This window comes from Leptidea sinapis, chromosome 21, assembly GCF_905404315.1.
Source record: "Leptidea sinapis chromosome 21, ilLepSina1.1, whole genome shotgun sequence".
Taxonomy (NCBI): Eukaryota; Metazoa; Arthropoda; class Insecta; order Lepidoptera; family Pieridae; genus Leptidea; species Leptidea sinapis.
In genome coordinates this window covers 10,419,040-10,444,414 of record NC_066285.1, presented here as the reverse complement: position 1 = coordinate 10,444,414, position 25,375 = coordinate 10,419,040, and the positions used below count along the sequence as shown (strand labels likewise).

At 36.2% G+C, this 25,375-nt stretch overlaps 4 protein-coding genes across 5 annotated transcripts in view; 1 reads left to right on the top strand and 3 right to left on the bottom strand.

The window, feature by feature from the left end:
* Positions 1–25,375, bottom strand: part of LOC126970624 (dynamin-1-like protein) — a 587,387-nt gene that overhangs the window by 268,299 nt on the left and 293,713 nt on the right. The window lies entirely within an intron of this gene.
* On the bottom strand, positions 2,731–7,561 carry LOC126970628 (caprin-1-like). The gene is made up of 4 exons (XM_050816695.1): positions 7,369–7,561; positions 6,599–6,781; positions 6,348–6,514; positions 2,731–4,871 (listed from the first exon to the last, which is right to left on the bottom strand). The coding sequence occupies exons 1-4, from the start codon at positions 7,489–7,491 to the stop codon at positions 3,440–3,442; spliced, it is 1,905 nt and encodes a 634-aa protein (XP_050672652.1). The 5' UTR covers positions 7,492–7,561; the 3' UTR covers positions 2,731–3,439.
* Positions 11,848–13,386, top strand: LOC126970675 (single-stranded DNA-binding protein, mitochondrial). The gene is made up of 3 exons (XM_050816766.1): positions 11,848–12,086; positions 12,165–12,246; positions 12,984–13,386. The coding sequence occupies exons 1-3, from the start codon at positions 12,048–12,050 to the stop codon at positions 13,325–13,327; spliced, it is 465 nt and encodes a 154-aa protein (XP_050672723.1). The 5' UTR covers positions 11,848–12,047; the 3' UTR covers positions 13,328–13,386.
* On the bottom strand, positions 14,908–19,238 carry LOC126970639 (ets DNA-binding protein pokkuri-like). The gene is made up of 5 exons (XM_050816717.1): positions 18,996–19,238; positions 17,910–18,186; positions 17,284–17,832; positions 16,560–16,809; positions 14,908–16,336 (listed from the first exon to the last, which is right to left on the bottom strand). The coding sequence occupies exons 2-5, from the start codon at positions 18,175–18,177 to the stop codon at positions 15,964–15,966; spliced, it is 1,440 nt and encodes a 479-aa protein (XP_050672674.1). The 5' UTR covers positions 18,178–18,186; positions 18,996–19,238; the 3' UTR covers positions 14,908–15,963.

The window sequence follows — 25,375 nt, the reverse complement described above, 5'->3', positions numbered from 1 at the left end:
CACATTTTTTATGGAATAGGAGGATAAACGAGCGTACGGGTTACCTGGTGTTAAGTGATCACCGCCGCCCTGCGTTGCACGCTGTCAAATGGATCGAGCTGATACTGGGGTGCGCCAGACCTGAGATGACAGCAATACTCTTTGTGTGGCTGGACCTGCGCTTTGTAGAGCGCTAGAACGTGGGCCGGCTTGAATTATTGCCGTGCTCTATTAATGACGCCCAGCTTCTTCAAAGGCAATTTGGCTTCGCCCGCATTAAGTTGGAGACCTAAGTAATTAATAGGTAGGATGCAGATTGTATCCATTTTCCTCAGTCAAACGAACTCTTACCCGTGATAAATTATGAATATAATATGTTTGTTGTGTAATGTTAATGAATGTAATTTCCACACGATGTACAGTTTTAGCCTTTTAATTTTTATAACTACACTAGAATTAGCTTACTTGCGCACTTTTTCCAGTTCGTATTGGCATGGGGTACCTACTTTAATAAAGTGCGTATCGTCCGTTTGCCCTAGGAAGGCTTATTCCAGTTTGGCTCTACGCGGTAGAAGACACAATGAAGCAACGTATTTATTTGTTTCTGCAGTATCAACTTAAAAAATGTTAACGTAAGCTGCTCGAATTGTTGATGATCCAGAACTCCGATAAAAGGTGAATTATGAGGAGTGTTTTCCGATGCCAGTGATGTCAAATGGGGTTTTGTAGTGATTAGAGCGAAAAATTGAGTCTTCAGAATTTTCGAAAAGTTAAATTGAACTTGAAAGTTTCATAAAACCCCATTCGCGACCTATATAAGAGAAAAAATACAAGTTTATTATGGCAATCGTCGACAATTTCCTGAGACCTGTATCCTACTTTTATCGGCGAGCATAATAAAGGCACCAAAAAATAGTGGCAGAGATAACGCGCTTTGGGTGTGACTTGGATCTTTAGATACTGTCTACAGCTACTTTCGCTCCGTAAGAAACCTCGGAATTCACTTGCAAAAAAATTTGGGAAGTCTTCGTGATGGAAGTGTTGCGATAAGCGTCTTGTGTCATTCTCGATCAAGCCTAACCGATAATCTTAAGGATTATTGCTTACATTGGTCGCCGTCCATCTATGTGTTAGGTTAATCGAAAAAAAAGAGTCTAAGGCCGCGTTTCCATCTGCAAGATAAGTTCCGCGAGAAATGTCCGACAGTCTCTCTGACAGCAGCTTGCAACTGTAAACCCCATTGCAAGTACTGTCGCGACAGTTTGTTAAAATTTATATATTGTTGACCATCTTCCAGTTGCATTTCGCGCAATAAATTATGGTCTGCACCAGCTTCACGTCTTATACAAATCCATTCTCGAACCCAAATTGATCGTTTTTTCTTATCCAACACCAAAATTATTATTGCAGCTGCTACACGTGCGCGTCTTGACAGTTCCTATCACGACACTCGTAAGCTCTCGTGTGTAAACTGTAAACACCTCCGAGATAGTATGATCCGCGAGCATCTCGCAAGGCATGTAAACACTATTGCAAGAACTCATGCCAATCTTCCGCGAGTCCGCTTGCAGATGGAAACGCGGCCTTAGTGTATCTGCTTGAATGAAAACTTCTTTCCTTATGACATAAGAGAGGGTTGTTGCTTAACTAGTATGTCAGAATATCGAGTAAAACATTCAACAGCTTCTCGGATCGTGTCACATCTTATCTCAATGCGCCGACTTGTATTCCCACTCTGCTGAATCCGAAAGTGAAGATAGGTTAACCAAATACTGATCTGAAATCTCCAAAGGTTTGCTGTGACAATATTACTCATTCACCTGGTCGAAACCCTACATTTCGTTTGAAACGGTATTTACAAAATATTTCGCCTGTTGATTCCCTGATTTCAATCCGGGTTTTATAAGTGACCCCCAATTTATCAACTGTATCATAAGTAGGTACCTATCTAATAAGAATTATAATAAAAAAAACTACGTTTAAAAAACCAACTTCAAAAACTGAAAAGTATCAAATAACTAAAAATTTTATTTAAAACACTTCATATGCAAACCTTTACCTTTAATATAATATTATTATTTGTATGTGCTACCTATTGATAGGCTTTATGTCAGTGCCAAGACCTTAACAAAATAAAACTTAATATTATAAACAGCTTACTTACTGTTATTATTTAGGTTGTCTGACAAAGAGTATAATAATATATAGGGAATTGTCTGACCACGCGTCTGTCCGCTTGAGTTTTGTTTTTTGTGAGGTTTTTTAAATTTTTAGTTATTTGATGCTTTTAAGTTTTTGAAGTCGGTTTTTTTTTACGTTTTAGTGCAGTTAATAATAATATATAATCAACCTGAATGAAAACTCCAAAACAAGCCGTACACAGAAAACAATTGTCATCCAGGTAGACGAAAATTTTCATATAAATGTTCATATAATGAGAACTACTGGGCCAAACTATGTAATATTTTTATGGGGCCAAATGGCATCTACCTATTTCGCATCAAAAAGAATTACGTGAATCGGATGATAGATGTATCACAAAATGATGTTTAATGTATAAATTAAAACACGTTTATTTCCTTAGAATTGTTTAATTTGCTTGCACACAGCCTCTATTGAGAACAATGTTACAGGGAAACAGCAACCTGATAACAATCTGGTAGCAAATAAAATACAGATTACAGTTGCATTTGTAAGTATCACCTGGTAACATTGATTTTAAATTGAGAAGGAGTAATTAAAACATACATATTAAAAAATCAGCTCAGTTTATATATAATAATATAAAATCAAAACAGACCATGCAGAACAGTTTTAGTAATTATGCAATAATTTTTAGATCAAATTAACAAACATACAAGTTTAATAAAGAATATTAGTAAATGAGATTTGAAGAACCATGGTACAATTCATGATTCTACACATCAGCATGTACTTATCACAAGGATGAGGCACTGAGTGACAAATAAGGGGCCAGACCTCAGCAGATTCAATGCTCCGAGTGTCAAGTGTGAGATTTCTTACCGGTTCGGTCGCGACATACTACAATTTGTATGGTGCCGAAAGAGCGCCATCTAGTGACAGTAGAGGAAAACATCATAGCGCCACACAAATCGTAGTTAACTTTCATGTGATGATAGGTAAAAAATCTCACACATACCACTCTGATGATGACCCCTGTCTCAACCACTGCTTTAATGGTTTGCCTATTCATCATGAGCATGAACCTATAATAATTAACATAACTTATAATAACTGCATATATCATACATCTAATCAAGTAAACTATTTTTTATCAAGTTTCAAGTTTTTTGTTTTACTTTTTTTTTTAGGATTTTTTTAGATTATTTTTTTTATTATCATAATCTCTGTTGTTGCCGGTGAAATTTGCCTTCCACAAATGATTTAAGTCTGATACAATTCACGACATGTAAAGAGATTCTCTTTACGGTTTCTCGCATTATTCTACATTGTCTTGTTTACGATTGTACTGGTGGTTACGTGGTGGCCGGGAGGCGCCCGACCCGCGAGGTCCACCACGGGGCCCTCCCCGCCCACGTCCCTTATACCCTCCTTGATATCCCTGGGAATTGTCATTGTATCTCTCACGTCCTCCATTCTCATTATGTTGGTAGTTGTCACCTGTATCTCCATTACCATAATACCCATCATTTGCATTTCTGCTCTGGTAGTCTTTGTTGTGCCTGCTTTGGTAGTTATCATTATACTGTCGATTCTGATAACCATCTTTGTTATTCCTGTTCCGATACTCATTGTCTCTTCCATGATAGTTATCATTGCTTTGCCTGTTCTGGAAGTTTCCGCGTCCGCGATAACCATTTGATGCACCTCTGGAAGATCCTCGGAATCTCCTAAACCTATTCTGTCCATCTCCTTGACCATGAGTTTTGCGTTCACTCCCATCCTCATGTTCTGGACTTCTGCTTTCTTTGATGTCTGTGTTGTCGTTATCATTATGTTGAGGAGTACTTTGATCATTGTCAATACTTTGCTGGTCATTCTCATGAGGCTGTATCTGAAGTTGTTGCATCATTGGGGCTGGTATACTATGTGTGATAACATGTTGCGGAGGCTGTGGAGGATAAGAGTGCTCAGGATGTGAGGCTTGAACATGTATTTGTTGTGGATGCACTTGTTGTTGAAGAGCATTTTGTGGGTGTGTTTGTATAGGAGTCGGCATTGGCATACCAGTAAATGCAGGATGGTCTGGGTGTGGAGCGTAATGTGCTTGTGGGGCCATAGGAATGGTTCCTGGTTCTGGAATGTGAGATGGTGGCATTTGAACAAAATGTTGATTGGTAAATGTTTGAGAAGGAATTTGTGCAGGCTGTGATGTTTGATTCATTATTGGTGGCTGTGGGGTGCCCACTGGACTATCAATTTCTGAATCTTGTAAAAAGAAAAAGTTTTGAGATCCTATGACTTCTGAAATAGGTCTTTGTTGAACATATTGTTGAGAGAAATATGCATGCTCTACCTCTTGAAGAGTTATGGGAGGAAGCTGCCGGAGAGGGTAGCCCGGAGCTGGCACAACTGTTGGGGGTGGAGCAGTGGGTATAGCTACAGGTGGAACATATACTGTATTTGGATCAACTTCATTTAATTCTTGTGCAGGTTCTTGACATTCAACTTCTGGTTCCTGTTGGACCTCTTCACATACAGGGGGGATAGCCTCAAATGCCTTATCAAAATATCCACATCCATGCACCAAGGCAATTACTTCCTTTATATGTGTGTAAGTTGTTCCCAATACTTCTTTGGGTTTACCATCAATTATTGCATATAAATGTTCAGCTGCCTTAATTGTCTGAGCTGGGAATGCAGCTAGTCCATCTTCATTGACTTCATGTTTGGGGGAAACTTCAGGATACCTGGAATATAAATGAAATTTGTGTAGATTCTTATACTGCATATTTTTCGCTTATGAGTGTGACTTTGAGATAGAGCAGACATACTTGTATTTCCTTATATACATTCATATACTTTGCATTACAAATATCTGTCAAAAAAAAACCGAGATGATGATGTTAACAGGCGGCAACTACAATCTGCCAAAACTGTTTGGAAAAAGGCTACACCTGCATCTGGAGGCTAAGTATCTAGGAATCACTTTAGACCACAAACTAAACTGGAGCAGTAACATAGAAAAAAAGCCTGACAAAGCCAGCATCATTCTATGGCAATAACACAGGATTTTATTTTTTTTTATGGAAAAGGAGGACAAATGAGTGTACGGGTCACCTGGTGTTAAGTGATCACCACCACCCACATTATCTGGGAACACCAGAGGAATCGCTGGAGAACATGTCATATCATCCTGGAAACACCACACAAGGAAGCTCATTCCATAGCTTTGTAGTATGTGGAAGAAAGATCCTTGAAAACCGCACTGTGGATGTGCACATGCAGATGGTGGGGTTGATATCCTAATTTGTGGTGTGTCATGCAAAAGTGGAATTCCGCAGCAGGAATCAGGTGAAACAGCTCCCAAAACCCCGTGATGAATGTGGTAGATTATACACAATGAAGCGATTTATGTGGAATAACAAAATATTAAGATGCTATCATTTGGTTATCAAATGGTTGGACTTTACAGCCAAAATCATACTGTGGCAGGCTGATAGACCCATGCTTAGTTATTTGGTGCTCATCTGGTGGCAAGCTGACAACATGAAATTACTATATATATATAAACCACAAAATTCCCCAGATAAGCATCTAATATGATTGCTACTGCCACTATGACTGCATGAGACCAACATCAAATGCAGCTATGTCAGCTATGCCAGACCTTAAACTACTACATATCTATATCAAAAATGAAGTGGCAATGCTCAGTCCTTAGATAATTTAAACATCTAGATAGAACCTCTTGCTGCTAGGCAACAAATGAAAACAGGCCAGGTTTATTACTATAATGTGCAATATTTTTATATCACTGGGTTAGTGTGTGTGCATTGCATAAAATAGGAGGTTAACTGTCAACCTCAAACTTTTGTCTTCAAACATCTTCACAGCAAAGGCCGGCAACACTCTTGTGATTCCTCTGGTGTTGCAAGAGAATGTGGGTGGCGGTGATCACTTAACACCAGGTGACCCGTACACTCATTTGTCCTCCTATTCCATAAAAAAAAACAGCACAGTCTATCTAGACATATAAAATATTTAAATTTATATCATTAAATGATCTAAGGCTTACTCCATATCGCTATAAAAACTAAACTAAGCCATACTTGAATCTACTTAGAGATAAGATTTTATTATGTTTCCCAATTATATCAGCTCATCCTAAACTTTTAAGTGTCCAGTGAGTCTCTGAGGATATTTTAGAATAACAAATTACTTACAAATCATCAAGCAATTTCAAGTCTTCCTCGGGTAGTTTAACTGCTCCATTTGTACCATTTAGAAAATCTTCTCTTACTTCAGAAACTCCCATTTGTTCCAAGCAGTCTAAAATGAGGAGAACTTCACGGATTTTATTGGTTTCTGCAGTGGATCGGACCCATGCATCCTATAAAATGAATAGTTTTTGTTTATTTACAAATAAAGTATCAGCATAAAAACACAGCAAAACAAATTTGGATAAGATTTGTACCTTTTTAGCCTGCTTTTTTGCTTCTTTCTCAGCAGAGTTAGATATTGCTGTGACCTGAGTGCAAAGATCTCTTGCAAATTCAAGTGTCTGGCTGACTTCATCATATTTAGCCACTGCAATTTTCTGGTCACTCTTTAATTCCTTTCCTGCCTTTTGTAAGTCACGGTAGGAAGATAATTTACTCTATAATTAAATACAAACAATTATAGTAAATTAAATATATTATATTTACATATTAAAGATTCCAATAGTTTAATAATTAAAACCATGATCTGAATAAATAACATAAATAGATTTTTCTGTGAAGTAAAGATAGTAAAGTATTGCTGTGGGGATTATTAGTAATACAATATTATGTGATACTGACAGCTACTACTCTCCCATTGTTTTGGTGCTGTGTTTTCACAATCTTATTATTGTTCTGTTCTTTCCCTTATTTATTAAATAAAAGATTTTTTGATTTGTTATCTGTTGTAATAGTATATAAGTGGATTAGGAATGATATTTTAATGAATGTATGACTGTTAAATACTTTGGGCGTTACTTCTCAGTAACATTTGTATTTGGTAGCACATGTGTTAAAATGGCGTCATTCGTTATGCCGCAAGTTTATATACAATAGATAATTGAAATTACTGTACGATGATGGTAAATAAGTGTAGGGCAAATTGTTAATCATTAGGATAGCTTATTAATTAGTAAATACATGTGAAATGTTTCCTGCAACAGTAAACTAACAATGAAACCTAAGAATTGGAAAAGTCAGTTACCTTCCTTTTTTCCAAGTTGCGTATTTTATGTTCAAGTATCTTCATAATCTGTTTAATTGGAGAATTGTCTACAGCTTCTGACGAAGCTGGTTTTTCAGACTTTGCATTCGCAGCCGAAGGCATCCTTCACAGGCAACAACTTTTTCAGGGATGGGTATATGATGGTAGCTGAATAGACAAATCTATTCTATAATCTATAATAATAATGACACAAACCACAGACCATAAACTAAAAATGCAACGAATTGTCAAACATTGCCAAAAGAGTAATTATTTTTATGCTTTGGATATTTAAACTCGCAATAATACTCTAGATAAGTGCTATGCAATATTTCTTATTCGATACTAATAGGTTATTGCAAACGAGCTATTATTAAAAAGTCCGAGCCGAAGGCGAGTGTTTATAATCGATTTTATATTGAATTTATTATCTATTTGTTTTTTACATTGGCAACGAGGCTATCAGCTCAAACTACAACATAGTTACTGCCTTTTTTTTTACTAGGATTAACCCAGTTTAAGTTTTGGAGCGTGTAGTATTCATTGTTCATCTTTTCGAGCATTAATTCATTGGTATAAACTAATTTTGTTTATATGGTAGCATTACTTGTAGAAGTTTTGTTGTAGGATTCGTGCACTTGCAGTGCAGTGAAAATTTTTAGAATATGTCAACAAGTAGCACATGATTAAATAAAACGGTATTTATTTAAATAAAACACTTTTAAAGGATTCAAACGTGTGTTATTGTAACTGTTTTAGATTAGATTTTTGCGTAAAAGTAACATTTTTATTTTAGTTAACCCAACGTTTCAAGACCTTTCCAGATTTTGTTTTCAGGGGTATTTATTTACTAATGTGCTAGCACTGTACTACAACTGCACGATTCAAATGACAAGCGTAGCAATTGCAGCGTGTAGACGACCAGAAAGCCCGTTAATGCGTAACAAATTTGGATTTGTCAATGTGTGCGAAAGCTTGTGGTCTTTTTATTTATGAAAATAAGGGACGTGACGAGCAGCACGTTCATCTGATCATTGATACGCCCTGCTCGTTTCAAATTCAAATATGTTTATTCAAAATAGGATTTAAAATCACTTATTGAACGTCAAAATCTACCACCCATTCAAAAGAGACTGCCTCAGACCTGAGAAGAATGGGCGCAAGAATCTCAGCGGGCTTTTTTTTTTAATATAAAATATGGATTACAATGTAATATTGTACAATAAACATTTATAATTAAAGAGCCTGAGGGTGTTCGCTTCATTCCCAGTCCGTGGTGTCATTAAGAAAATCGTTTATGCTATAATAACCTTTCCCACACAAACGTTTTTTAACAATTCTTTTGAATTTCGTAACACATTTGTTTTGTACATTTTCTGGGATCATATTGTAGATCATCGCCCAACAAAAGACTTACTAACTCGACCCAACCGAGTAGTAGGCATAACAAGTTTATGTTTGTTCCTCGTGTGAACATTATGAATGTCACAGTTTCTAGAAAATTCCTCAATGTGCTTATGAACATACAAAACATTATCGAAAATGTATTGAGAAGCAACAGTCAAAATGTTTATTTCTTTAAATTTTTCTCTTAATGATTCTTTAGGACCTAGGTTATAAGTCGCGCGAATAGCCCTCTTCTGCAGCACAAAGATAGTATTAATATCGGCCGCACTGCCCCATAACAATATACCGTAGGACATAATACTATGAAAATAACTAAAGTATACTAATCTCGCCGTATCTATGTCAGTGAACCGTCTAATTTTCTTAACCGCATATGCTGCAGAACTAAGCCTATTCGCCAATCCTTCAATATGGGGGCCCCACTGCAATTTGGAATCAAGAGTAATGCCAAGAAATATAGCAGATTCCACTGGTTTTACCACCTCTACATTTAATAAAATATTCGCATCTACATTTTTGAGATTTGGCGCGGTCAATTTAATATATTTGGTTTTATGATTATTTAACAATAAGTTATTGGCGCTAAACCAGTACACGATGTCAGATTAAAATGCCGTGCCGCACAGGATTATTGAAAAACCCGAAAATTCTGAGCGGCACCACTAGTAATTTCACATATTGTAATATTGTAAGCCTCAAATATCTGTATTAGTCAGGGGCGGATTTGGAAACAAAGACAAAATGCTTATGTTCTATGTAAAGTATTTTGATACTAAAACCGTCTGGACTGTGGAGAAGAAGAAACATTTAGCCCCAATTTCACCATTGAAATATAAGGCGATTAGAACACTTTGAACTAAGCTTACGCCTGTAAACGAGTTAACAGATTCAATTCGGATTTCACCAACTCAAACAAATGCAGTTATAGCCTAAACGTGTTTAAATGCTGATCGACGAATTTCGCCGATTGCGTTAAGCGCCGACAGTGAAATATGGTAATAGAAACATTCTCATTTAACAATTTTGATATTGTTCATACTGATCGATGACAGTATTGACAGGTATTTGATACATTATATTGCTTATGACGTACTTACATGTAAACTCAGTTTAAGACAACATGCTCAAATGATATTGGTAAAATAACTTTGTGTTTAATTGAGATCAAAACTGGCATATTTTGAACTTGTGTGAAATGTATCGCACGCGTCAGCCGCCGTATAAGATAGGCCAGGAAGCGGCCAGCTCATATTTATAATTTAGAGCCTAAGTTTCAGACAACCAACAGGCTGTCTTAATCCAAACACAACGCGGGAGTTCCGGTGCCGGTAGCCACTAGACTTGCTATGAGAAGAGATGTTTCACTGATTTCTTCTTCTCGACCTATTGAACTCGGAGGTTAAAAGCCCTCACAGCTACTTAGGAAGATGAGAGAACTCACCAGCGGAACGATCACCGATGAAGGACTGAAGTTCGAGTGGCCGAATTGTCCGTCAACACGGAATCTTCATGTTTGCGGTCAAGATGTCAGAATGAGCCGAAGGACCCAGCGTCGCTGCAGTAACGGACTCAACTTCGACGGTAGCATACAACACAAATAGAAGCGTTATCAAAACAAATTGAGAAGCTACCACTGGAGATTGCAGAGATTCGACGCGGAGATATCACCGTCCTTTTCACGCACGCTCACGGCAACGCAAACCGTTGGTGGAGATGAAAATTGGGAATTCGAATATCACCATCGCTTTGGTTATAAAGAGAAGCATTGCAAATAAACTTGCTGTAGAAGGAAGAAGAACTCTGTACACTATCCCCGGCACCTACCGTGGCGAACGTCGTTGCCTTCAGCACCAGCCATTGCCTTTGTGTCCATGATTGCACGAACGTTTCCTCGTAGACAGAGGCGCTAACATCTCCATTCTGGCCGCCACTCACTAAAACGAGCAAGCAACAAAGCGAGTGCCTACAAACATTACGTGGCAAATATTAATTCGCAAATCAAAAGGTACGGCGACAAAACAATCAGGCTGAACTTTGGAACTCATCGTCGTTTTTTGTGGACATTCGTCGTCATGGACGTCAAATAATCCATAATGGGCGCCGATTTTCTTATAGGCGTATAACTCAGTTTTATTGAACTCAGTGTGAAGTGTCATTGGTGAAATCGGGGCTTAGCAGTTAACAAAACCTATTGTTTGGTTATTCTCATTTATAGCTGCATGGCTCTAACTTTACCTTTTCCATTGAAGAGAAAAATAATAAAGAAAAGGTTTAGGTATTTTATTTTAAGCCCGGCAGGTCTCTAAAAAAATAAACTTGGTATAAAGTTATAACCAAGCATAAACAAAGAATATGCAAAATGTTTAAAATATCGTTGACAACACTGTCACTAAAATGATAAATCTGAAGTTTTCCGAATGACAAGCAGCCTTGCAAATAAACGCGGGAAACGTTATACGTCCGAATACACCAATCGTAAGCAAAATGTCTATTTGTAAACATTTGGCATTTTCTTGGTTTAAGATTAGTTATAACTTTATGTCAATTTTATTTGAAAGGCCGTAACGATTATTCATTTTAGTAGAGTAAAAGTGTTGTGTGATATAGATAGGGAAATGTAGACCATTTATTCTTTAATTGCCCTTTAATGAAGTCTTCCTTGTACAACTTTATACCTCCTGAAATCCCCCGCCCCACCTCCATGAAATGCCTCCTCACCTTTGTTTTCACTCCTTTTGTAAATACTTTATGTAAATATATTAAACAGAATAATATTAAGTTATAACTAACACAATAAATGTTTTATATAAGTAATATTATCAGTGTTTGTCCATTATAATCTAACAGCATGTATATTTGTTTCAGGTATAATAAGAAAATAAATCTGTTTTGATTCTGGGCACCGGTCATTACTATAATCACTTATAAAATCGTTTACACCGATCAAATGACACACTCTAAGCTTGTTGGTCTACTGAAACGTGACATTGGCGAGTTGTGGTGCCCCTTCCACAGAAGCCACTAGAAAGAATAGAATAGAATATGTAGTCTGTGTTCTTAAGTGTTATTATTGTTTACTTGCCGTTGCCGTAGTAAAAGAATTAATTAACGATTTAATTTGAAAGTTGAACATTTGCGGGAAAATATTTCTGTTTTAAGTAAAACGTTTAATACAATTTTGCATTCATAATATTTTTTGCGGCCAGAAAACCGAAACCATAGTAGGTTATTTCGGTTTGGTCATTGGCGGTGTTTGTTTATGATAAGATATTATGTACGGCACATTAAAAATGAATTGGTTAACTCAACGGGTAAGTGGTACGGTCTTATTATTTAATATAGTTAGGTTTGATTTCTCGAAGATGTAAGTTTCTTTTTTAAATTTATAGGTGGTGAAGTCCGTTGGACCTTTATTGCAAAACAGCCTGCACATAACCTCAACACAGTGTAATAATCAAAACACTGAAAAAAGTACGTACATTTAAATAAAATAAATAAAACACAGGTTTGATAGCCTTGTTCATTAGGACAATGCCTAGTTTTTAACACTTAATACAGAGGTTCACAGACTTTTTTTTCTCATAGACAAAGCTTTCAAAATTTTGCTGGTTCTGGTGGACCCCTGCAGCGTAATTCGCTGAGCTTCTTAAAATATTATTTGCCTACACTGATAGGTCAAGTCAAGCCAGCGTTTTAGATCTTCACTTTTTAAAGCAAATAATATTTTGTAGACCCCTGCTGTGGATGAATTATGAACCTCCATTTTTTTCACACCAATATAGACTCTCATTAAGTCTCCCCTCGACCCCTAGGGATCCACCTGGAACACCTTGGGAGCTAATGCTTTTCCCCTTATTCATAATAGTCTGCTAACTTAAACCATTGCTAATTATCACTGTCTTCTTCTATTGACCTAAGTCAGAATGAGAAAAAACACTCCTAAGTGGCTGTTTAAAGTTAGCGGACCATAATGAATAAGGGGGTTAATGTTTTGGCTTGTAGCAAGTATTCTGTTTGATTTTTTCTTTCGGTTGATATTTCGTTGTTTAAATATTACATTTCTTTCAAATTTGTTTTCCTTCAAATTAAATTGCATATTATGTAGTTAAAATTAAGGCATATCTCTAAACAATAATTATTATGTCTCATAACACCAATTATAAGTAAAGCAATGCTGCCATAAAAATAATAAAAATGGTATATTATAGCAATAAACCAAGTTACTTTGCTGGGAAGAGTTGGATCAGACCCACAAAAAAGGGGAAATGAAGAGCATCCAGTTGTGAACTTTCCATTGGCAACTCACTTTAGCTATAAGTATGAATCAGGAGATATACTTCAGAGAACAGATTGGCACAGAGTAAGTGTATTCAGACCAGGTCTCCGAGACACTGTCTATAAATTCCTTAAGAAGGGCCAAAGAGTCTATGTAACTGGTAAACTGTCATATGGAGAGGTTAAGCTCGATGATGGACAAGTAAGAACAGCCTCTACAGTGATAGCAGATGACATTATTTTCTTCCAAAGTCAGCCTGATAATACCAGTAAGTGATTTTTGTATTAGAGTATTAAGTATACTATAATGTAAATAAAAAATGTAAAGTTGATTAATTATAGTTTAATTTATGACAATCTTATAATAAATCAAATCAAAATCAGTTTATTCATTGATTCATTCCGTGACCTACGGAAATGACACTTATGAATGTCAAAAAAAAATTTTCTTATTGAATCTACTGCTACTTCGTAAAGGGTTGAGCTAATGAGAAGAAGTAGCAAGAAACTCATTGCCACTCTTTAATATCAAGATTTACAGATCATTTCAATTACAATATAATATGTAAAATGATGCAACAAACACTATAATGCCAGTATGCTGATATAGCCAGTATAATGCTCCAACTTCACCCAGGTTTATTATATATATATTAGGCAGATTGATAATAATATATAAAATTAATTAATTTTGTTGTATAAACGGCTCTCTTTGAGTATGTCTTATTTTCATATACATATACAATCATAGTAATCACTTACTACTAAAGCAATTTTATTTTTGCTCTGATTTAATTTGCAAACATACATAGCACCAAATTTCTAATCTATATTGCATTCAAATTTGGATTGTCACATAATTGCACTCTTTCCTGACTACATTCTGAGTTGAGTATAGAAGATGGCCCTCAACTATAATTAAGAGTTTAAATGTACTTCTTTATTTCACCGAACTTACTTCTCCACTGAACCTACTGCATATAAAAGGCAGATGATCAGACTCATAATGAATACCAACATTCAACCAAAAACATTGGTCAGTGGATGTGTAAATTGACCAGTTCAAGTAACCGAAAAAATCCCATACAGGTGGTCTGAAATAGGCTTTCTCTGCCTGGTCTGGTTGAAATAAAAAGAAAAATTGACAATTCACAACAACCCATTCAAAAAGCCAAGTATGGAAATAATCCAGCCAAACTAAGTGCAATTTTATTTATATTTTATCCCCATTCCTACACTAGCTGCTGCTGGCAACATTGTCCACTATAAAGCAGCAAAAATACTAAGCCTGCATCTAGAATGATAATAAGTAGCCTATATGTTGTCCATGCCTCATGTTGATAATGATGCAAAATTGCAATTTCTATTCAGTAGTTTTTCTGTTTCACCAAGTTTTTGGATTCAGCTTGGTTTGTAGAACCAACAGCAAGTTTTCCCTATCTCACATATATATCCCTATTATTATGATTAGAGCTAAGTATTTGATAATTTTCAAATACTTCTGTATTATACTCTGTATTTGAAATATATTTTTATATCGGATTGCTTATGGTTTTCCATTCAATTCCAACATCACAGCTATTGAACAAGATCATAATCTAAATATTGTGTATCTAAATATTGTGTAATCTTAAATTATTCTACTGTCCAAGATTGAAGATATTTAATTCTTTTCATAGGATTATTACGTAGGTATTAGGCTAGCTTTCTTGTGTAGTGGTATTTTGACGAATCATAGATAATCATACTTAAAACGTTTTTGTTTTAAAACTATGTCTGTGCTGGAAGCTGGAACAGCTAAGTTGAGAAAGCAACAATATTTTACTGGAATTTAGGGAAGTAAAAATTTTTTAAACATTTGTTGAAACATTATATTTATTTTCTTTACAAGTTGGAAGATCAGCATTCCTATGCCGAATAGAAATAATTGTAAAAATACAAACTCAATTTAAAGTAGATACTTACCTAGGTACTTTAATAAAGCTCCACATTTTGTTTGACAAATCATACATATTTCTTTAGTCAATTCTCTTATTCTATAGTAACATAATATTTACAAACTCATAATTTTAGTCTCTATGACAATATTTACCTATATTGATAAGAGATCACAGAAAATTGTAGCTGGAAATTATTGAGTAAAGGCCTAGCAATACTATAAGTCTACCACATAACACTTTATCACAGAGGAATTTTAGATTGGTTTTAAGGCTTCTTGTGAGTCATAACTTTATTGTCTGTACTTTTGGAAATTATTTAGAATATAGAACTTGTGGTAGCATGGATTAATAATGCTTGCTACAATTGAGGGTATTTGCCTAAAAGAACCAATGGAAGACACAAATATTGTGTATAATAATTTTCATCACCTTACTTTACATAATATCTCTCTTATAAAGTTTTATACAGGAAAATGTTCTATTTATAATAATATACAATCCTATAGATTAAATTAACAAAATGCATTGACAGCGTATGTCACCATTAATACGCTTTTCTATATTTTTACTCTCTTGGCAATAGTGATTTGAAACTGCCAGAAATCAGTCTGTGGTTAATCAGCCATTGCACAATATATTCAAATAGTCTATAATTTAACACAAATAATCTCTGTAGACTGTCCCTTTATCTAACTATAACATTTAATTGACACTATTCATTACACATCACTTGGCACAAAGGCATTTAAGGTCCATACCCTGTTTGGCTCCATAGTCCGTTCAAATCTGTCAAAAACCTCTCAGTTGACATTAAATTGATAAAAAATATGATTATTGTTAACATTTAGGAAGACAAGTATCAACTGTTCTGAGAGACATTTGACTAGAAATATATCGGCTGGAGAAATAGACCATTACTTATTGTAATGTTCTTTATCACATCACACACATATTCAGTGTCTCTTGTCACAAGTCATTGTTCACATTTTTCACTTTTTAAGTTGAGAGCGTAGTAATCTGAATTATATTCGGATTCCTGTTTCATCATCATGCTCTCTCCAATGAGAGTGCTGATGTAATGCTTATCGTGCGGTGGCGTAGGCGCAGGCTCGGTCCGCACACGTTTCCTCCATGGTTCTGGCGCGCTCATACTCAGATCTGTGGGCATGTCATCCTCGACATTGTCTTCATCACATCGTTCCTCCTTCATTTCTTTTACTAAATTCTGTTGCTGCTGTTGTTGTTGTTGTTGCTGCTGTTGCTGTGTTACTCTAGTAGGGCTCATTTGTTGCCTCAACAGCGAGATATTTTTAATATTCTTCAGTTCAGTCGGGTTCCTCAGAAATCTACAATGAAAAATTTATGATGAATAAAGATTTTCTTCCAATAAATTTTACTAATATCATATGCTCTCTTGTACCGCCAACCAAGGATTCCGCAAAAAAGAAGTGAAATAGATGAGCTTACTAAAAAGTTTATACAGATGAATTATATTAACACCATCACACACTCATTATTGACTATTTATGTGGTTTAAATGATCAAAAAATTTATATTTAGGATACTTACTGGTAACAGTGGCGCTCCCCTTGTACTTTTCTAAGAATGTTGACACGGTAGTAGTATCTCAAAGCACGCGACATTTTATCGTAGTTCATTGAGAGATGATTTTTCTGAATTCCCCAAAGTTTTGCTAGTCCAGCAGGATCCACTATCTTAAACACACCAGTGTCTCGATTCTTCCAGGCGATGTAGTTTGTGTACCGTTGTGTTGGATCATTAAGGAGTTGTTGCAAGAAGTCCCACAAAAGTCTTCCATCTGAAATAATTAATAACATATAATTTATGATGTAATTTGTAAAGGCTGATATTATAGAATCGAATCGTAATAATTGGCTTTGTCACATGTAAATTGTAACGCACGCTTTTATTCAGATTTATATAGTATAAAAGTTTAAAAAACTAAAAAAACACGCTTTTTATAGAAAACCGAACTTAAAACGATAGATGAAAATTATATAAATTAACAAAAATCTTATTTTGCAAATAGAAAAATAGAATAATTTTATCAAATTAATAAGTCTACGAAGTTTTAACTAAATCTGGCCGTTTAAAGTGGGTCAAAATCGCGCCCAAATGAGCGGTTACAAACATAAATACATAAAGCTGAAGCTAATAAAAAGCGTGTAAAATTATCTTTATGCACGTGAATGTATAACAACATAAATTGTGGTTGAGAAAAGCAGAATAAATCTTTATTCGATTGACAAAATTTAATGTAAAATAAACTTACTTGTATTAGATTCCGGCATATCATTTGGAAAAAATTCCCGATGTTGTGTCCGAAAATGTTGTGATGTCACATGAGATTGTGGTGCTGGGCTTGGTAATGCGTTTTCCTTTGGGGAATGAGGTGGTGGTGCAAATTTCCCATCTTCATCGGAATCTGAATGGTTACTGCCGGAACTGGTAGCCTGGGCCGATACCGTAACAGGTGCCGCATATGGGCCGTAGTTCATGGCATCACCACGTTGTGGACTTCCTGAACTATCTACTGAAGGTGCCGGGCTCAGTGTAACGGAATTGGGTTGAGCAGCTGCGGCTGCAGCGCCGTGGAAGTGATGGAAACCATCTGCCACTGCCCAAGTTGGGGTGGGCGGATGAGAATGTGGCGATGGTGGGTATGGTGCTGAGCGGGCTGTAGGGGTGACGGGAGATGATGGCACTCGCCCTAGCAAAGCAGCATCTCGCACTAGCATTTGTAACACATTGTGTAAAACGTCACCAGCGCCCGGGCAACGTTCACCCAAATCATTTTTGGTCAAGAGGCAAAGCGCTTTACCTGGAAATAAAAACAATACCATAAGAATCTGATCATCCAATGAATACTGACGAATGCACTAGCAACAGTCTACTAACCATTCATCTGAAACAGATCCATGTCGAAGTTTGGTAAGTCGAATTCTCTTTCGCACCATTTCAAAAAGACTGCAACATCTTCTCTAGTCCATAGTCTAGGTTCTGGTGGTAACCCAGCCGGCAACTGTGCCTTTGTATCTCCGAGGGGAGAGAGAGGAGGTGGTGCCCATGGGAGTGGATACCGCCAGAACAGCTCCGTTGGACTGAATGGCAGCGGCAACCGCTCCATAGTTGGTCCAGATGGTAATTGTAAACTAACTACTTTCATAACGGATACCTGAAAAGTAACAATAAAAATTGAAGATTTAAACGTGTTTACTACTAGGCAACAGGTGGCGCTAGTTGTTGATTTTTTAGTGCGGGACTATGATATTAGGTTTTCTCACAATAGATGTTAAATTTTTATAGCATTTATTGAGTAATGAGATATATTTTATTAATTCTTGATTTTGATATATAAGTAATAATAACTAATTTATGACCTGATAAATCTTAAAAGTTCAAAAAAACTCACAAATTTTGTTACCATTATAATTTAATTATAATTACGTAGGACAAATAATTAAGAGTAATTATTTAGATTATAATTAGTGTAAACAAAGCAGGATATATACATAATGTTGTGTGCTTTCTTTATGATCTTCCATAATATTAAAAATGTAATAATTTAAGTCAGGTACATATATATATTTATGCATAAAAAATAACCAACGGCCAACCTGACATGATGGTTACCCTACTTTTTTGCGAGAACAATATGAGACATTGTTGCCGCACGCAGACAGGGGGAGAGATTAATATTATTATTTTTCGATTTGTCATTGGGGTGAGGGGTTTTGACCCATAGCCCTAAGATCCATTTGCTTGCATTTGTAAATTATCAACTTATTTGACGATTAATCATAAACGTGACTTTTGAAATAACCGAAAACAATTTTTTAAAAATTCAAATTTGGAACAGTCGTTTTCGTCATTAAAGTTAATTTTGGCATAAATTTCAAATTGTGTCAGTTGCGGCGCTTATCGGGTGGGGTCGGAAATGCGTGTGACGTGATAGCGCGGCTTCTGATAACGACAGCTACTCACCGGCTGAACAGATCCGGAACTGGTTGTTGCGTTCAAAATCCTCAAAGCGAATTGGCCACGTTCAAATTGATTAACACGTTTGCATTGTCACAGCACTAAAATTACCAATAAATAGTTCACAGAGCACAGCACACGCGTAACAGCGGTGGTCCCTCCAAACGTGTCGTGTTACGGCACTCCGTAAACCAGCAGCGTATCTGAGGGAACGACCTCGTAGACGAGTGCCACGGGCAAGTCTCCGAAGCGAACTGATGATGCGGTGGTGGCGCGGGCGGACGGACGCCCGAGTGCCCCCCGCCCCCGCGACCCGCGTCCCTCCGGTCCCCTGCCCCGCGCCCCGCTCGCCTCACACTTTACCACATCGTTGTGCCACACATTGCGGAGATCGAGATACGACTTCGGGAACAAGACTTAATCCGACTTCCATATTAATATTGCCTATAATATTTCCGCGTTTTGAAAGTGTATGCGGCATCATGATAAAATAATGTTGTAGATGGGAGCTGTTATGTTACTTCATGAACTATAAGCCACTTTAGTATCTTTAGGGCATGCGGAAGTGCTTGAGCGATTACGTCAGCGCGTTTTAAATTTACAGTTCCTTGTTGTTTGTTTGCTTTGTTAGTTTTTGAAACATATGTAGGGATTGCAGGTTAATTCATATCGTTTGCTGCAATCGCACGTATAGCTACAGATAGCGTGGACAGGAAATGTCTGAACTCTTGGTTAGCGGTTTCCTGGTACGGCCCGCGACAATATGAGCGGTACCTAACCGGTTCTACCTAAGCTGATTCGTACATACCTACATCTACTGAATTTACCTGTTTCGTCTGAGCGTGATATAAGGTTTATTTAAATCGTGTCTGACTACGCTTAAATGTAAGTGTGATGGCACAGTATAATATCAAAGTTATGCTATCTGGCTGCTGTCCCACTACCGGTTCGAGACAGAAATATTCGGCGGCGAAGGCGGAAGTGGCCTCGGAATCTTTACCTGTTGCTCCCTTCGCCCTCCCTACTCGTTCTGTCCTTGTTCCTCGCATTCAATCCCCAATCAGTCTGCAAGTGAACGACGCTTGTTTAATAAGTCCCTGTTGTGTAGTAAATTGAGGAATAAATGCCATAAGTATTAAGTTCGTGTTTTCTTCGTGACCGTGACCGCGGATAGTAACGGAAAAATGTACACATAAAGTATTTAGTTACGTAGATGTATTATAACATTTATAACACGTGAGTAAGGTTATTGTTATCAGTCACGAATGTGGCGTCGCGGATATATCGAAGAGTTGACTTGCATATTATAAGTATGCAATGTTTCGTGTGTGTTAGGGAAAATTGATAAGAATATCAATTATTTCACTATAAGAGCATAATAAGATTGGAAGCGCAGATCTATTCAGAATATAATACATATGGATGGGCAGACAAGGTATATCTGTTCCTCTTAATACGAAATCATGATGTTTGGCATAGTAAAAGGTGTATTTTTTTTTATATAAGAGGCAATCGCCCATGGACATTCGCAACAACAGTTGTCAAGACGTGCGTTGCCGGCCTTTAAGGTGGGAGTATGCTCTTTTCTTGAAGGTCCCTAAGTCGTATCGGTTTGGGAAAACGACAGTCGGTATTTGATTCCACAAAGTGGCTGTGCGAGGCAAGAAATTTATTGCAAAACGCGCGGTTGTGGAATAACAGACGTCAACGTGGAGCGGGTGGTTGGTAATTTTGACGTAAAGTGGAATGCGGCCGCTAGAATCAACCCGAACAGCTCCTCTGAGCTCTCCCCGTGATAAGTGCAGTAGAAGATGCAGAGAGAACCCACATCTCTACGCAACGCCAAAGAGTCAAGCCGATCTTGGATGACTTTATCGTCGTTTGTGGAGATCACTAGAATGCTAGTTTAAAAAAAATGTTGCGGGTCTTGGTGTTGCAACGATACATGTCTGTCTTTATGACATTACTGACCTCTCCAAGATGAAAAAATCAGATGGTTATTCAATATACCGACTAAAAACACTTCGATCCAAATACGACAGCGCAACAATGAGTTAGTTTTAATCAATTATTTCTGATATTATGGTCTTGAGAATTACGTTCAATTTGATGAACTTTTCGTCCTCATGTTATGGGCGTGAAAGTTCCACGTTGCAGCTTAATTATAATGAGATGAATGCTATGAATTTGATAACATCACTGCTTAACATTATGTGGATATAAAATTTAATGGATACGAATGTGGTATTTGAAAATGGCCCAGTTGGAATGCGAGAGAATCGACCTGACTCAGTAACACACGGAAGTGACCGAAATAAGCATGGCGCGGGAACAAGCCGCTCTACAATCTACTGCAGACGTAAATCTTTGTAATACAATTTACATAAATACATACATTTGACATGCCTGTGACCCAGAGGCACTTCCACGGTCCTGACATCGTAATTACTTTTTTTTAAGTTATACTTCCTTAGGCGCGTTATGAGAAAAAGATGAGTGAAATTTTAAGATGCGCACGCATCACTGTAACACAAAAGTAACAAGGTGAAGTTGGTTCCTTAAATTTTCTGACGTTTGCGACATTCTTTTTTTGTTTTGTTTCTTCTTTCATTATTAGGATAGGCAAAGGGTTCAAGCCCGTACAGCCGTATTCGTTATTTAATAATTAATTGTCAAAATCGTTGCAAGATTTTTACAATATTGTTCTTTCCACAAACGCAGAATAGCACGAGGAATAAATAATTTTAAGGATTTTTGCTTTGTTAGGCCAAAGAAGTATAACTTGCGTGCATACTTAAGTACCCACCCACTTTTTTTTATATGTATTGCATTAAATTTCATATTATCTTTCTTCTCGGGAGTTGGCCTATTTTCAGTACATCCCCAATCGTGGATCGCACGCCTCCTACGTTGACCTTTATAATATTACCTTATCTACTGTTTGTCTCTGCTGTCATCTTTAATTTCACACCGCCCTCTCTCTGTTTCTCTTTTTTCAACTAGCAGACCCAACAGACGTTGTCCGGTACACACGTCTTAAATTTGAAAAATCGGTCCAGCTTTTAGTAGGACTTCATTAACATACACATGGACAGGATAATTATATATGTACTGAATTGAAAATCTAAACCATTCTCAGATGCACTGCAACACACAAAAAAATCATCAAAATCGGTCCAGCCACTAGAAAGAGTTAAGTGAATAACACACGCACAGGGGAAATATTTATATTTTAATAAAATTTACTGGTAGCATAACTAAATGCGTTAAGTCTTTGTGAAATACCTAGGTAAGTAGTTACAGGAAATGATAAACACGGTGGTAAATGTCGGAAATGAAGAAACGTGGAACGGAAATGAGAAGGCGATAAGTTAAATAATGTATTGAGTGTTTCGAAGTTCAAGTCAAAGTTATTTAAAATGTCTCATGTTTGCGCAAGTGGTTGGTTGATTGTCATTTATTCGCAATTATGTTATAACCAGCATCAGCTGGTTATTTAAAATATTTTATGAGTACGGGGGTGTGATGCCCGCGACTACGTCCGCGTAGATAAAGGGTTTTTAAAAATAATAAGCAAGTTTGGAATCGAAGATCAAGTCCTATTCCTGTTCCGGTTACCATTTTCGCTCCCGTTCCCAACATTTTCTATGGATCTTATTTCGAGGAAGATTGCTATGGCAAACTAAATCTACTATTGGTATAGTTATAGCTCATTGACGTGAGTTTCAGTTTTTCACAAATCCCGCGGGAAATATGGATTTTTCCGGGATAAAATGTAGCCTATGTCCTTTCCCAAGTACTAGTCTATCGCTGTACCAAATTTCAACAAAATCGGTTTAGTAGCTCCGGCGTAAAAGCGCAAACAAACTTACTTTGAATTATTTATAATATTATTAGGGATACTTAGAGTTAAATCTTCGTGAATCTGATCCCTTTTTAAGAATATCACGGATAATTACAATTTAGCATTGTTAATCCAAGTGTGCTTGAAATAATTTATTTTTAAGTGATTTATCTCACTTGAGGGATTCAAATATACACAAAATTATACCAAAATTTATAGGCGAAAATTGTATAATAAAGTAATATCCCATAACAAAAATAAATTGTTTAGATTTGAAAATATTGTGGGGTAGGGCTGCAGATATTGAAAACATATTTGTGCTACAGAAAAGAGCAATTCGAGCAGTCTATAAAATGTGTTCAAGGGATTCATTGAGAGAAAAGTTTAGTGAAATAAATATTATGACAGTACACTGCCAGTACATATACGAGAACCTTTTATACGCTCATAAAAATAGTAGCCAATTTAAAAAGAATAGAGATGTACACAGTGTCAATACTCGAAACAAACATAAACTCGCAATTCCAACTACTAGGCTCCGTAAAATTGCTAAATCTTTTAAAGTGGATTGTGTTATATTTTTTAATAAACTCCCAAATGAAATTAAAATATATCCTATTAAAAATTTAAATGTATTGTAAAAAATAAATTAGCATCTAAGGCCTATTATAATGTGAAAGATTACTTGAATGATAAAGATAGTTGGAATTATTAATGTTCTAAATTTTGTTAATGAATATTGTTATACTCATTTGAATGCTATTGTAACTTTTGTACTTCATCCTGACTTGCACTAAATAACTTATAAAGTTTTACAGTGAATACAAATTTTTTGACTTGACTTTGACTTTGAAAAAGCAACATCTCAAGTCAATTTTATAATACCTATGATACCTATCCTTAGAATGAGGATTGGTCTAGATACCGCACTATTCAAGATCAATAGCTTTTTAATTACGGCAACCAATGACGTTCTGTAGTCATTGACGGCAACTATTACATGCTTGTGTGCGTGTCATCTTGACACTAAATTGCATCTTTCAAATTTTGTAACAAACGCTTCGTATTATTTTACATTAAAATTAATAAAATACAAAATACTTACTGATGATATTAGTGATCCCAGTGTCTTTCTTATTTCTTGTTGTATTATTTTTACAAAGTCTTACTACGCAACCCGGCATTTAAGTTACAATTATTACCAAAATTTAAATAGAACATGTGGCACGTCAACGTCACACATTGTTCGAGGCTGACTCGAGTACGCCCACTTGGGTGTAGTTTTAGTTGCCGTACTTTCCGACTATGCTTGCGGTACGAGACCAATCCTTAACCTATGCGATTATTGTAGTTGAGTATGTTATCAACTGTTATGTAGTTAAATCATATAGATGCCGATACAACTCGAGATTTTAACAACCATAACGAGATTATCATGCGTCTTTCTGACGGTTAGCTTAGTTGTTAGAGCGCTGGGGCGTATCTCGAGATTTGCGAATTCGAGTTCCGCTACGTCCATACATTTTGGTAAATTTGTATATTGTTTAAAACGGTAAGCTTCTATTAGTGAACATTAATAGAAAACAATATTCGTATCTAGGGCTGTCGATGGCGACGCAGACCGGATGACGCACCGTTTTGAATTGCAATCAAATATGAAAATAGCGGAGCTTCCTGTCCTTCCTTCCGCTCCGAAACGCACCACTGCATTCTTTAGCTCAACTTATTCCGCTGAAGACATTGAGCAGGTGCCTCATATACAATATATTTATAAAAGAACTGTCAACCAAACCAAACCTTGAACCAGACTTGCAGGTGACGTAATATAAAAGTATATCATCAGATTCGGGTGTTATTATATATTTTTAACCACAGGCGGACCTATGCCATCTAAGAATTAAAAAAAAAACATTAGTTTTGTGTTTTATACTGTTACCTACTACAATTTAACTACAAAAATAAAAACATTTGAAAGCCTGCTAGTAACTATAGTAAACGACACTTAAACATATTAAATACATATGAATGTTAATATTTCTATTTAAGATCTAGATATATCTTATATTTAATGTTCCTTATTTACACGATTCTTATTAGCTTCACGTATCTGTGTATGTATGTTTGTAACGAATTCATTTGGGCGCGATTTTTACCCATTTTAAATGGCCTGACATTACATTAATTTGATACTTACAATTATTCCATTTCCAATTAGCATTTTTTTTTTTTTTATAACTTAACTATATAATTTTCATCTATCATCGATGAGACAGGAAATGATGTTAATATTAAATTTCAACTATTATCTTTAACCGATTTATGTAATATTAGGAAATTTTCGAATACTTATGAGAATTTTGTGCTTTTTAAACTATTATTAATATAATAGTTTAAAATTAATTAATATTACTTTACAAACATGCTTATAAATATTTTGACAGTGATCTGATTATATCAGATTTTACGAAATCGTTACTTGATAAATGCAGTCGGATTGTTAGTAACCGCAGCCAGTACAGTGTTTGGCTAATTGAAAGTCGGC